At 37.6% G+C, this 15,614-nt stretch overlaps 1 protein-coding gene across 16 annotated transcripts in view; it reads right to left on the bottom strand.

Moving 5' to 3' along the window:
• Positions 1-15,614, bottom strand: part of PARD3 (par-3 family cell polarity regulator) — a 444,458-nt gene that overhangs the window by 259,769 nt on the left and 169,075 nt on the right. For all 16 annotated transcript variants that reach the window (XR_012633185.1, XM_074899993.1, XM_074899998.1 and 13 more), the window contains exon 4: positions 11,983-12,161. Coding sequence is in view for 15 of the 16 variants with exons in the window: in XM_074899993.1 (XP_074756094.1) it covers positions 11,983-12,161 (179 nt within the window). In the remaining variant the exon portion in view is untranslated. The remainder of the gene's footprint in view (positions 1-11,982; positions 12,162-15,614) is intronic.

Here is a 15,614-nt window from a genome sequence, read left to right as displayed (position 1 = left end):
ACCCCACAAGTGACAGCGCTGGGGCAAGCACTAAGCTAGACCAGAGGCAGAGACACCAGCACTTTTAAAACTACTGGACACGGTCCTTCTCACAGACAGCTACACAACAAAACTGCAAGATGCTGCTGGCTACCTGGAACCCCATCTGTGCAGGGATCTCCACTACTGCTACTGCCAGATCTAATTCAAAATAGCTGTGGTGATAAACTGTAGAGGTGGAGGTGAAAAACGCATTGCTGCAGCTTAGAGACTAGGATTTACTGAACCCGCTGCAATGTTGTTTGCTATTTAAAATATATATATTGGGTTGTGGTTTTTTGTAAAATATGCAAATGTTAACCCAGAAAAACTTTACTTCTATTGACCATGACCTAGCACTAGAACATATGCTCCCAACATCTGACTGGAAAAGGTATATGTTGCTTTTAACTTTAATACCATAAAGAACAAATTTTATGGTACAGAAGCCATCAGGGTCACACAGGGAATTGTCATTTCTTCTGGAGCTGCAGCTGTAAGCCCTCCTGGGACCAGGACTGACACACATCATCAGTTACAATTAAATGCTCTAATTTTTTTTTTTTTTAAAGTTTCTTTCCCAAACATCTTTAGGGACCATGGGCCATGTCAGCTTTATCATGTTTGAAATGGAAATTGATCAATATAACACTAAAACTGCCAAATCACAATATTACCACTACACTTAACAGCAGCATTTTGCAGTATTTTTAATGAGGACACATAATCTAACACTTTAAGATTTAGTTCAGCATGATGCCCCTGTGGGGCTTTTCTGGAAGGCTGGGTGAAACGGGACAGGAAAAATGAAGCAATTTTGCTGTACTTTTAATTTCAGATGATTTGCAATATACAACAAGCTCCTCATCAAAGACTCTGCAGCTTGTAGATCAAATAATGCATTAGCATTATCTGCGTACTTCAAGCACTTGCTGTCAGGGCATAAACTCACTTGTGATTTTAACCCACAGTTGTGCCCCTACAGACTCCCAGCATCACTAACCCAACCAGTACATCCTCCACACGGTATGGTGACAGTTCCACATCTGTTATCTCAATTGCCACTAGGCCATTTTCCAAACAGTGAAGAAGTTGGGTTTTTCCCTTTGTTTTGACCTCCTGTATGGCTAATGTAAAGTGTGCCAGATTTTGGTGTGGGGTTTTTTTTTTAATACAAGGTAGCAATACAACAGGAGTAAAACAAACTGAAGACCTCTTCAACGTAATTCTCTGTAAAGAGGATCAAAAATTTAAACCAAGTTTTCAGTTTAATTCTTTCTACAGCAAATTGCCCACTTCTCATTTAGGATCTTCACTAAGAGAGACCATATAGGGCACTGACATTTTTTTGCTATCCATTCTTTTTTCCTGTACACTGTGCACTTTGGGAAAGGCTTCTTGCTTACTTCAGTTCGATTGCTTGTGATGGCCTCAGACTGAGATAGTTGATGAGAGATGAGACTTTGTTGAATCTTTTGAGGTTGTAATTTCATTTGACAGAGTTTGGGCAAATGCATGTCTGCAAGTGTATTTACTCTTGTTGTATCACTCTAAAGGCTGTTCTTCTTTCTCTTTATGCTCCACCATGTCTGTGTTAGACTCTAAACAGTATGGTGTCACTCTCAGACAGGATGCTAAAAGCTGTAACTAACAAAACTTTCATATAGAGTCTGATGCAAACATCTGTTTATAAATGCAGTAATAGACATATATATCCATGCTGTCTAAAGATCTAGTAAACGATTCCCAGAAATTTTTGTTCGGATATTTTTTTTGTGGGGGTTTGGGTTCTTTTTATACTGGACCGTAGAAAAATAAATGAGGGATAAGACCAACTGTAGGCTGCATAAATAACATCTATTTTACAGGGAAAATACATTACATATGGGAAATAAATTAACCCAATAGATGTATTGAAAGAACAGAAATTCCCTGTTAAAAAAAAAAAAAACAAACACCTTCTTACAAAGAGGACAGATTTGGAACTGTTCTCTGTATCCATCAGCTGCTTTTTACAAGAAATTGTACCAATTTCAACAGTTTACTTCAAAACTAATTGTATCAGTCACTCTTTACAAATACCCATATATCTTAAGAAACTGACACTACTGCTTGGGCAAGCTTCTTTTTGCTCTCAGTAGATTCAGTTTATCATTCTACAGTTTAGTTTCAAAGCTTGGTTTTTTGAAGTGTATTGAAGAATATGACCCCAGGAGATACAATAGTCCAGATACAGCCTATCCATTTTAGACGGCAGGTAAGAAAGAACCAGTTCCTGCCACCCAGTATCAGCAACCTTTGATCTCAAAGTAAAAGAGGACTTCCACATTAAAGAATTATCACAGCTTTGTGCCTCCTCTCAGCTCTGACTTGGAACATGATTCACTTCCAGCAACTATCTTAGGATGCAGAATCTAATAGTCTAATAGAGAACGTGCATGTCCTATTTATGATTAAAATAGACGAGAAGAATGACCACTCTGTAGTCATTCTGATGTTTTCAGAATGACTGATCTTCAGAAAATCACCCCCTCTATAGTTCCATGAATGAAATTAATGTATTATGATCAACAATAGCTCATTAGATGCCAACAAGATAAAAGGCAACTGAAAAGACAGTGTTCTGCTTAAATTCTATCACCTTATGCTGAGAAATTTCCAGAGTTGTCCAATTCCAATTCATATATTCCATGTTACCCTTTGACTGAGAAGCAAGGCCTGATGTTAAAAAAACAGCAGTAACTAGGGGCCATGATGAACGGACAGTTTTCCGTGCATGTGGGGTTATATGTAAATATTTAGTGTCAAAGAATATGGATTAAATTGAGAGCAAACTAAAAAAACATGAGACTGACTATCCAAAACATTCCACTGATCTCTCATTTACAACGGAAAAATCAAAAATGTCATGATCTCTGCAAGTATACATGCAAAGCCAGAAATTACCAGGCAGTACATACTGTTATTTCTCAAACTGAGGGACAGGAAAGAAGCTGCTTCTACCATTCACTCCTTACTTATTAATCTCACAATAAACCTCCCAAGAGATAATGCAAAACAACCCAAATAACATACAGCAGTTTATATTCTGTAATTATAATTTAGAAGCTGGATTTTATTTATGTAAGCTTCTTAACTAAAAAGGCATGGCTTTCTATGGTTTCATTTTAAAGAAAAATAAATGAACTTAAAATGTCACGAAGCTGCAGTTCTGATTCCTCTACACATTATACTTAGAAACTAGTTTTCCCTTCTACTATTTATCACTGAAATGAAATATTTTTTGCTGTGCTAGTTAAAGGCCTCTAAAGAGTTTCAATGTATGTCCAGCTATATATGAATCTACATGTCTAAATGCAATAATTATGCACAATTCTGCCATTTTCATCAGATATTTGCTTTTGTAGGCAGATTAATACAGTTCTTTATGTCAATTTGTATTTAGATGAAACACCATTTGTAACATTGCATGTTTAAATATTGACATTCTTTCATTTGATTCCTTGGGAAAGCCAAGAAATTAAATTGCAGGAGAGGAGAAAATTTGATAATGAATTAATTTCAAAACTCTGCTCTGAAGATAGGATTTAACAAATAGAATGTTATTATTAAATATATTCAGGGAGCTTCACAAGGTCTTATATGTAGATCTTGAAATGAAGAATATCTTATAAACCACCAGCAGTAACCTTTTAAGTGTCAGGTAGATACTTTCAAGTGGCCATACCTCTAAAATGCTGCAACTGGCTGTTTGTATGTTTGCATCTGCACTCCTGAAACAAAGAAAGGAGGCTGAGAGCTGAGGTAACCGTTCTGTCTTCTCAAGCTAACTAAAATTCCACACCCCCCTGCCCCATCTTTCTTCATTACACTGAGAAGCATGGAGAACAGTGGTGATTTAAAGTCAGAAGCACAAAGGCAATGCCCCAAACCCATGGCAAGTGGTTGTGCCTTTGCCACTCCTCCCGGCTGCCAGCCCTCTCCCACGCCACTGCCCTCCTCTGTCTGTAACAGTACAGACAGTGGACTCTGCCAGGCTCCCAGCAAAGCATCTGTCATCACCTCATCTGACCTGCAAATTCATTTCAGACTTTGGCCAGAATCCCCTCTGTGGTCTATGGGGAAGGCCCAAAAAAGTACCAGACAGGTGGCTTGTAGTAGCTTGTTTCTCTTTTATCTGAGTTTGCGGCAGCACCGTCACCTTCGACTCCTTGCAGTTTCACAGGCCTTTCTCACACTGAACAGCTTCCCATCATTCTCCATCCTATGGTTTTGGCTTTTGTCTTGGTTTCTTTTAATTCATGTGCTCGGTAGGCAATGCTCCTAAGTTGGATATCTGTATAAGGACCTGAAGAACTCACTTATAAAGAGACAATAAAACTGGGTGGTAGCACAGAATAATCATCCCCTTTCTGTCAGGCTGTGAAACAAAACCAGGCTAAGTGACATCTGTTTCAGCCCCAAATTTAGTCATAACAGAAATAAGCCCAGAAGGTGACTAGGTGTTCCTGATTTGAAATCCTGTATTTACTGGAGCTGATTTTCCCTACTAATTAAAGCTTACCATCTCCCCCCAAGCCACACTACTCCTTTGTACAGATTACTTCCACTTACGGGACTGAATTTTATTCTGAGGTGACTCTGCCTGGTTGTCTTTCCTTGTTTTCTTTTGTGATTAATATTCACTGCAAGATGAAATAAGTTCATTTAAAAAAACAACAAATACAGCAAAAAAAGCCTGAAATAATCACTGTTTAAACCGTGCGGGCTCATGTCAGAACACTGTGGGGAAGCACAGCCTGCAACCTGGATTGTATTTCAAACTTCTTTTTCTTGCTAGCAACACAATCGGCCAAAATCCAAACCTTCTTTGCACCAGTATGCAATCTTGATAATATGAAAACAAGACAGACAAATATATGAATCTTCTGAAAGTCTTGAATCACAAGTGTATACTGTAAATGCATGGTTGTGGGTTACAACTAAATGAAAGCACATCAAATCCAGATCCAACTACTGCCAATGAAAATATATGTGTGTTTTTAAACAATTAAAAAAAAAAAAATCACTGAACTAGAACATCCAACTTTTCCTCTTTTTTTAATTTTTTTTTTTAACTTAATCTTTCATCAACCTACTCTTTCAGCCCAGAGTTTTTCACCCTCAAACCCAGGGAAAGCTGCAAGAACATAAAAAATCAAAAACATTTAAATATGGGAATTTGCAAAGTACACATTCATTTAGATGAATGGCAGAGGAAAAGCCAGCCATTTCTTACAACTTCAATTATCCTATACTATGTACTTGAGAGCTTTCTGTTTTCAGTAGAGCTTTCATTGTCTCTCAGAGAGAGGTGCCGTACACTGCATTTACTGAGGTGAAAGGACAAACAACCTGTGCATGTTCTACCACTCCATCACAATAAGAGACTCGCTCATCCAGATCCTCCTTGGCATTCCCAGCTCATGATGCAGTACCATGTGCCCCCGCATATGGACCAGACATTGCTCACCCATCGCACATAAAGAGAGATGGGATAGCACAATACTGGGAGAAAAATATACATTCTTCCTATGCTACTGATGAAAATCAAAGATTGAGAGTGATCAACAGACTTGCTCATCCTCAGAGCAGAAGTGGGAAAAAATTCACCAGCTCTCCAACCTCTCCAGTATCTTGCACTAATAATCTGCCTCTTTAAGGGGGCAGAAGGAAATTAAATAGATGGGCTTCCACAAATGGATGACTCAGAGCAAAGAGGTAAAACAACAGAAGAGATGGAGAAAATCACACCTTCATTTTGGATTTGTTGGGGGTTTTTTTTGTTTTTTCCCTCCTTAACACATCTGGTCATGATGGACTTTAGGATGCAAACAGTTGAATACTGTCCAAGTACACAGTACTAAGCAAACAATAGTACAGCACCATGTGATGCATATTGGCTGTTTCCTCTCTGTGCACTATGCAAGGATTTTTCACTTTGTGTCCCTCATCCCAACTTGCTGATGATAATAAAAAATACTGTATTTGTTATCACATTTTGAAAGTCAGGAATGCTGAGATCTTTGAGAGAGATTTTATTTTTTACTGCACTAAAATATCACTAGCTGCTCTGCTGAAGAAATACAGACTCTTCTTCATGGTATCCAGTGAAAGCACAAGAGGCAATGGGTGCAAAGAAATACAAGTTACTCTATCAAAACATAAGAAAGAGCTTTCTTACTAAAAGGGTGATTGAACACTGGAAGAGGTTGCCCAGAAAGGTGGGGCAGCCTCGATCCTTGGAGATGTATACACTCGAAACACAACTGGACACAGACCTGAGTAACCTGCTCTAGTTGACCCTGCTTTGACAAGAAAGGTCAGACTAGACAATCTCCTGAGGTACCTTCCAGCCTCAGCTCTTCATGATTCTGTGAAAGTCATTAATTTTACACTCTAGCCAAGGACAAAAATAGCACATACAATGTTTGTTTTATATTGCACTCTGGGTACTTCATCATCACATCACGAGTGCCAGCAACAAGTTACTATCACAAAGAAAGAAAACCAACACATGTAACTTGTTTTTTGAATTTTCACTAATCTCGCTCCTACAGCATTTCCCACATTAAAACACTCTATTTCATCATCTGTGGATAACTCCCTCTCATTCTCCCTTCCTCGCAGTCTCACACTAGAAAAGACAAAAATTGTGACTGTCTCACTGAGAAAAACCCTGCTCAAATAAACCTGGGTGAAGAAATATTCGTGGCTATTGACTCCTTCAGAATTTTTGTTTAAAACACTGCATTTTATTTTGAAAGTGTGGATTTTAATATCATGACAGAGTTTTAGTATCATGACAGAAGTGAGAGGCTCTTTGCATTTACCCTGTACTTCTCAACTGATTGTTCACCTGATACACACTATCTCCCTCTGCAGGAGTACAAATCAAAGACGAAGGTTCCCAAGCAGTATCAGCAACACTTGAGTCTCTTGTTCCCAGAACGATGCCCAGTCTTTTAGTCCACAGTATTCCCTAGTCAATTTAATCGATTCACACTCTGCAATTCAGACTCCCTGGCTATAAAATGACACTAACACACACAGTTCTAATACAGGGCTCTTCAATCCTCTGAATTATAGTTAAAATCTACTGAAATACTGTGTCTTTGGTGACAGTGATAAAGCAAACTTCACTAAGCTGTGTTTGAAAAGACTCAAAGCTAAATGAAACTAATTTTCACTTTAAATCTGATTTTGACACTGACATACCATAATTGTTGAAGATTTTCATATAACGCATGCATGGTTTTCTTCTATCAAGACACACTTCATTAGAGATTTTTTTTAATACACTCTTTACAAAAAGATTAGAAAGCAGTGCATCTTTCACATAAATAAAAACCCTACAATCCAACAATCGGAAAATTTGTACTCATCAGTCTCAAACCACAGGAATTAGCAAAAATACCTGCAAGAAGAGATGTGGGCAACACAGTGCTTTACAGGTAAGGGATTTCACACTAGATGAGACTTAAATCACTCCCATGCAGTTTCAAATTCTTCCTCTGCAGTTTAAAGAGCCCAAAAAGACTAGGTTTCCAAGCAGGAAGGAAGCACATCCTAAAAATAATTATTCCTACAAGGCATGGCTATTTTCAACATCAAAATACATATATGGGCAAACCCATTTAAAAACAAACATGCAAAAAAACCTGGCTGCTGACTAAATGGCAAAGGCAAAAAGAGAAGAAAAAAATTTTTTTTTAAATGTTGTGCCAAGTACACTCAGCTATGTGTTTGCTGTTGCCGATCCACCCCACAGAGAACGTTGCATGCCATTTGCTTTGCTGCAGGTGGGTGAATCCAGGAGTGAGAAAGGCACAGAAGCCCATGAACAATTATTTTGCTCTCTCTTGAGCTCTCCTTCTTACGGTACATTTTCATGTCTTTCTGCTGTACCAATGCTGTTATCCCTGATGCAACAATATATGAATCAAATTCAGGAAAGTCGCAGTGGGAAATTTTTCATAAGACAACTTAGCCATGGTATATCCCTGCATTAAGTTAACTAGATAAACCTTGTGTCTTTCAGAGAAGCAGGATCAAAGCAGGTAACTAATTTGTAATGATATGCAATTCCTCACCACAAGTGGAGATGCCAATTTAAAAAAACACGCTGGAAATATATGGGATAATTAATTTGCAGTCTTTATAAGACGCAACATATCTGGTTGTTGCATTTATATTCTTCCAGTACAGTAACACAAACATCTAAGAGAAAATAAACATGATTTTCATTAATGCAGCTCACACCTATTGAGGGCAGCTAGTCCAGCCAGTAGGATTTAGTACTGAATTATTAAGAATGCGATTCAAATCAACAGTCATTCAGAAAACATCATCAGAGTCATTTCACTGCAGTGGGAAAAAAGCACACATGATATGCTTCAGCTGCATACAATCTGCTCAGATGTACAGTTCAACACAATTCAAACAAAATTACAGCTTGCAAATCAGGTATTACTGCAGGCCTTTGAGAAGGTATTTTTACTACAAGATTTCTTCTTGTTTCATTAGAATGGCTCAAGGAGGCAAGAGACGGGATTAAGTCAAGCCATGAGTCACTAGGTAATACAAATACGTCTCACACACACAATAAAATACCTGGAAGTGATTTTAATATTCAGTTTAAAAATCCTGAAAAGTGACTTCACCTACTAAAGCTGTTGATAATCATGAGCTAATTTTTTGAATACTTGCACAGAGAGGAGACCTAATTATTTGGTTGAGACCGCTCATGGGAAGGATACAAGGTCAGAAATCACCTAGATGAGTACAGTTACCAACATTACAATAACTTGTAAATAATCAATAATATTTATTAAATTCTTCAAATAAATAAGTACGTTGGGACACAGAACATCTGATTTGAAGTTGCTCTTACAGGTGAACAACATAAAATCATCTAGATTCCAATTCTAAGGAAACACAGAGTCTATTATGATATTGTGACTATAAATATGACATTTCTTTACAATGAGATGGTATGAAGAACGGATGAGAGAGCACATCCAGTTTAGTGCAAGGGTTTCATACCAAAACATCCTATACTTCCTGTAGGAGAAAAGCATTTCAAGTTCAATACACGTCCAAATCTTCGCAGGACCTACTCAGGCCCCTCCAAACCATGCTGTGCCTCTCAGGGCATTCTCTCTTTCTCTAAGGACACAGGAGAGGCCTGATGTCCTGTTTCATCTACCCTAATAACTACAGGTTGCACTACAGTTTCTTCAACAGAATCCTTCAAATATCCCACATTTTTCCTTTTCCCCAGTGCCCTTTTCCCTTTCTGTTTGCCCAGAACTACTGGCATATGTCCTGGCTCCTCACAGCCTTTGGTGCATGGCAGCACTCCCACCCCTTCATTTCATCTCAACTTGGGCATCTGCCCATTTTCCTGCCATTCCAAATTCTTCTTACCCAAAATGAAACAAATACCAATGAGTCTTCTCTCGCTTGCCCCCAAGAAATAAATCCCTTCTGCCAGATACATGCCGTTTCCCTCTGCTAACTCCTCCAAAAATTGGACAGGATTTCTACCTGTCAATTATTTCTCTTTAGAGGTGACGGGCTGAAAGTAATGTCACTTCTTAGAGTCAGTAGGTGGATGAAGGTTTTGGCAACTCTCCCAGAAACGCTTTTCTTGTTTCTGCAAGATACTGCTGGGGCAAAGTTGCTAATCTACAACTGTGCTGTAAATCTCAGCCCAAGAACATATGTTCTTGTGCTGTCAAGAGAGAGAACTGCAGTGAAAACATTACGTAGTGCCAACCGCCCACAAAAGATATATGGGTGCTCAAGCCCAATGCACCAAGCAGAAAATTAAGATTGTTCTCATTGCTTTGCTTGAAATGTCTGTGTCATCTATAATCAACGAAACAGTCTGGAACAAAGCACAGCCATCTCTTTTTGTTATCTGAGTAGCTGAAGAAAACAATGTAAGGAAAGTAGTTAGGACTTGCTATAGTTCAAATAACAAAAATACATTTGTAAAAATTCAGTGTTAGTACTCTGGTAAGTGTATGGTGACAGAGACTTCAAAAATGCACCTTTCAGAATAATACTACAAAGGAAATTGTTGCTAATACTGGGAAAGGAAAGGAGAATTCTTGATATCCATTCCTAAGAGAAACAGGATTCACTACAAAATCTTGACTCACATGAAGAAATCAAGATGCTGAAAACAGGAAAAAAAGAAACAGTCTAGCACAACTGAATTTAGGATTAATTAATTAAATATGTTATACAAGCAATTATTATTTGTTTACTGCATCTTATCTATGAAAAATAGCGCACTGTGTGATCTGCTCTATTCAAAAGATCGATGTATAGGGTGTGCAAAAAAAGATAACAAAATTTTCAGTATCCATAGTACTAACTAACCTACGTTAATTCTTTCCCACCTTCCTGATTTAATGTTCTCTTGTGCCTCAGTTCCCATCAGCACATGAGATCACATGCACACCTTTCCAGTTTGGTCACCACGCTCCAGTAGACATGAAATATTTTCACAAAAATCAAGAGTAAGTACATGCTGAACAACTAATGATGCAAGAAGACTAGTGTGAAAGATTAGCTGCTGTTCAATTCTCTCCAATTTCTGCTAACTTCAGATACTCAAAGAAATCTGATTATGCTATGTATGGCCCTCCATATCTATGCTTGTGGAGTAATGAAGTGCAGTCTCATTATGATTTCACAAAAATTAACTGAAAATGTTAACACTTCAAATGGATTAGATTATCATTTTTCTTCTCCAAATCAGAATGGTATAAAAGAATTTTTCAAAACAACATGTGCTTCTGTGCCACACCAGTACAAATGACAGAAAATATACCATTACCTACTTGATATCGCAATCAAGCAGAGACCTAACGATACCATGTTAAACTGATACCTCTGTAAGAACATGGACCTCAATGCCTATGAGCACTGTGCTTTTATAGACATTTTTGGAATAAACAAATGTCCACCCAAGATAGTTCAGTTCATTAGCAGCATGTAAAGACTTCTTTATTTGGGGTGTGGGAGTCCTGGCTGAAGAGTCACAGTTTGAGTTTATACTATACAGAATTAGTAACAATAAAGAAAAATAAAATAGCTATAATAAGCTGCATATTTTCCAACAGGATTTTGTGCTGTACAGTCAGAATGGTAACCCCAAATTCAACTTGCTTTAAAAATGACACATTTCTATTGGAAAATAGACATATGTTTCTGCTTTTGAATTTGTCTGCAAGTTACTTTCACAATTATGGGCTGTACAACAGGGAATTTTTTTTTTTTTTTTTTTTCCAATAATGCACTGGGAAGAGAGCTTCCTGCTGACTTCTTCAGCTAATAATGCAATTCATGTAGAGATACTGAGATCATATTGAAAAAATGAAGGAAAAAATACTCTCCATTTCACTGTTTTGGTTTTTAGAATGTTATCAAGGAGACGGCATTTGCAATTTGTGTTTTGTATTACTTGACTAGTGCCTCAGAAAGTAAAAACTAGCAATGCTGTGTCAAGAAAGACAGACTAGACCAGCTGTGGGCATGCAGATTATTCACTGACATTAGGACTTCTACAGAAATCAGTAAAAATCATTATAGATATGGCCTATTTGCATTCAAAGAAAATGTGTGACAGCATTTAGGCCCTGCTTTGCAGAGTAATGAGTAATCAGAGCTTCAACTACAGTTAATGACAAAAATCAAGTTTTTAGAGCCCCTGCTGCGGGTATCACCGAGAGTCTATGATGGGCACAATACATGTGCAACTCAGAAACTCCTCTGATGATGAGGAGGTTTTGTGGACCCGGTCAGAAAACACAAATTTAAACCAGGAGCAGGTAAGAGAAGGACAAAACAACAATTCAAGATTCATGCACATTTGTCATTTATTGAATAAAGAGGGGGAAAGAAATATACCTTTCTTTCATGAGAACTGGGTATGCCAGGGGTGTTCTGCTTGAGAAAGCCTGCTGTTGTGGACCACCTTGTAGGGTTTTTCCGTGAAGGCTCTTCTGAAGAAAAATTTGTGTCACTTACAGAGGTTGAGAGGCCAATCAGTGCAGGGTCACTACTACGTCGGACATGAAGAGGCATATCTGAAGAATAAAACAGACAGTAAGTAAATACTGGCTAGATTTAAAATGTTTTTCACATAAGAAAAATATTTTTTTAAGCTCTGGATGAGTGGTTTTGACCAAATGTGGTTTCACAGAGTGGAGTTACTGACCTCAACATAGCTCCTCAACGACAAGGTCTATACTCTCAAAACCATACCCTTGCCACTTGGCCACACAAGAAGAAAATGAGTGCAAAAACAAACTCTTTGAACCTAGCATCACTCATTGGCTGTACAAATACAAACACAGCATCACTACCATCTGTCAGTTATCATATAAAACAGAAAAACAGCATAAGCTTGAATAACTGAAAGGCTAAGGTGACTTACAGGTATTTTAAAAAGCAAATAGCCAAAAGCCTAAATTCCACAGCCAGGTGACAAAGCATGGGGTGGACTAGGACAGCATGGCCCCACTCCAATACCACAACTGCAACATGGGCTCTGCCAGCACAACATGCTTGCAAGAAGCTGCACACCAGTCTCTGCAGTGAAAGGCAACCTCCTCACCTTCTAAATTACACTCTCCATTTCATTCTCAAAACTTATGGAAGTGATTGTTTTCTATTCTGCATTCTTCCTTTGCCTCTTCCTGACAGCTAAAACAAGACCTGTGCTGATTTACCCTGATTCCCTTAGCCTTCCAGCTGGCATGACTGACAGGAGAAAAGTATTTCATTAGTAATAAACGATGCAGCAGGCAGGTAGACTGATTGGAAAGAGATAGGGTTTTTTTAATATATGTAGAGGTCAAATCCATTCTGGAAACTTTGATGGCACATTAAAGTTAGTTTCTCTTGAAATACAACTTAATTTTTTCCAATTTCATTTATTATCCTACAACAAATACCCACACATCCATCGTCTCCTTGCCCAAACATAAGTCTCACTGCCCGCATTTCTGACCTCTTAGCACTCTCTCACTCAGCATCAGAATGGAGGGAACGTGATTTATCAGCTGTATTTCTCTTTAGTGCTGCACTGGGAACCTTGACTACAAAGTAGAAAGGAAAAGGTGAAATCTGTGGCACCTAAGCAGCAGAGTCGGTGGGAAAGGCACACTGGGCAACAGCTGAGAATGAAAACCAGAACTATGTTTTAATGTCTTGATGAAGCAGTCCTCGCAGAAGCTGAAGGTGCATGTCTTACAATACTAGCACAAGAACACAATGACAGGAGTTTGTTAAACGATGGGTCTTAAGCTTTACAATATCTTTATGTTAATGCTACATATAATGATATTAAAATAATATTATTCTGCATGGCATTAAAAAGACACTGAGAAATACAGTAAGTCACACCACACAAAGAAAATGTGTGAAAAATATTTTATCATCAACTAGGACTCGTGCTGCTGAGATTGCCACAAGTGTTACATGACCAAACACCAGAACAGTCACTCTGCTTCATGTTCATTCTGTTAAACAAGAATAACAAAGAATGAAATAATTTTTTTTCCCCACAATTGTTGTACTAATTCTCTTTCCTTTGAAAATTCTTTTTCTGTTGTTTTCATAACAAAGATATTCACAGGAGTTAACTTCCAGGAAAAAAAAAGTTTTATTTTATGAATATGTACATACATATTTATACACATACATACGTATAGAGACGTGTGTGTTTAACAAAATTAGAAGTCAATAAAATAATATTTCAGAAAAATCACTTTACGCAGAAAAGTAATTATGGTCAAACTTTACTTTGATTACTCAGTATAAACTCATAATACAGGGTTTTTCTTTGACTGCCTTGTCTTCAACTACTTGAAGTTTCATGAAGCATCTCAAGGTAAAGCCCCTTATTTTTCCCTAAATGGCAAACATAATAAAAGTACACTATCAAATCGCAAGAGATCTCTTAACAACGGTGTCACAGCTGCAGTCCCAGCAACAGCCCCACAACACGTAATGAAGTGATCCATTAAGAGCAGTGCCTGTGCTGCTGGAGCAGCCCTGCACATACACACTCATTTTTTAGATTAGCCTGAGCAAGAAAGTGGCTCTGTAGTATGTAGTGCCACTCAAGAAAAATACCAATCTATATTTGTTCCAAGCAGCAGCCCATGCATATTATCCTGTTTGCCTTAGCTACCCACCCTACAACAGAGAATTACAATTTTCAAACTGAGTTCACTTGCTCCTTATGCTCGTACATCTATATATAAGCACGGTGATAGCAAAATGTTCTTGTATTTTTACACTTTTTCAAATTGCTTGACAAAACAAAAGTTCAGTTGGGTGAACTTCTGTAAGAAGAGAAGCTGAACTGCCAACAAAGAAAGAAACTGGAACTCAAGTCAGCACTTCTGGAGAGGAGTGAGCAATTACCACTGCCTTGCCTTTTGCTTTGTCTTGAAAACCTGACAGTTTGCACTATGGTAAGTAGCAGACACTTTTCACAATACAGTAAGTTAATTATGCAATGGAATTCCCAAATCTTAATATGCTCCAGAGAAAACATTAACATGAGAAGTTTCTCTACAAAATCTATTGACTGATAAGTCACCTTTATTATGACCCACTTCATTTTAGCAAGGTCAGTTATTGAGATATTTTCAGAAATTTAGTGAACACTTCTCCAGATCTTTAAAAAAAAAAAGATAATTCTGTCAATATGAAGATATAATATGATCTTTTCTAGTCTTGGTTCCATACATATGGTATATATAGGTATGGTTCCCTACATAAGGAAAAGTGATTTGTATTACTAACCAAACTTTACAATAAAGTGAATAATAAAAGACAAAAATTTGGGTGTGTTCAATCTATGTATTTCCCAGTCAAACTGGAAATTTAAAAATACGGTAACGTTTTTATTTTTTTATCACTGTAATGGGACAAGCACATGGAGCTAGCTTTAGTGTATGCTGCTTGGCAGTGGTCAATACTGTTCCAGGTATCTTGGTATTTAATCCAAGAATTAAATCTTATTTACACTATGTTAACCACAAGTTGTAAATATAATCTCTACATTCCTCTCTCCAATTTTATTCTGAGAGACCGTTCTAACTCAGTTTTGATACTCGCCATTAAAACAACAACAAGAGAAATATAGTGAACAGATTTTTCTATCAATATATTGTTGGTTACAATCTTCTGGTTTGCTTGAATTTATAGATTTGAAGAGGATACACTTTGAAATAGTAAAAGGAAAATCAAAGGAAAAGAACTTAATAATTAAACCACAAGATGAAGTACGCATGGGACCGATGCAATGTCACTGATTCCAGGATGATGGCTGATACTGTTTGAAGTCTGTGGTTTCTTTGAAGAGAGGATAAAACAGCAATGAACTCTAATCACAAGGCTTCAAATTCTCTGTGGCACTAATGCACTGTAAATATTGATTTGCTTCTGCAGCTAAGGTACCTTTTAAATAAGTACTTGAAACGGTAAATCTAATAATGAATTACGGGAAGTTTTAAAAGTCTAAG

This window comes from Athene noctua, chromosome 2 (genome assembly GCF_965140245.1).
Source record: "Athene noctua chromosome 2, bAthNoc1.hap1.1, whole genome shotgun sequence".
Classification (NCBI taxonomy): domain Eukaryota; kingdom Metazoa; phylum Chordata; class Aves; order Strigiformes; family Strigidae; genus Athene; species Athene noctua.
The sequence above is the reverse complement of the archived record's forward strand: the minus strand, read 5'-3'. Positions and strand labels throughout refer to the sequence as shown.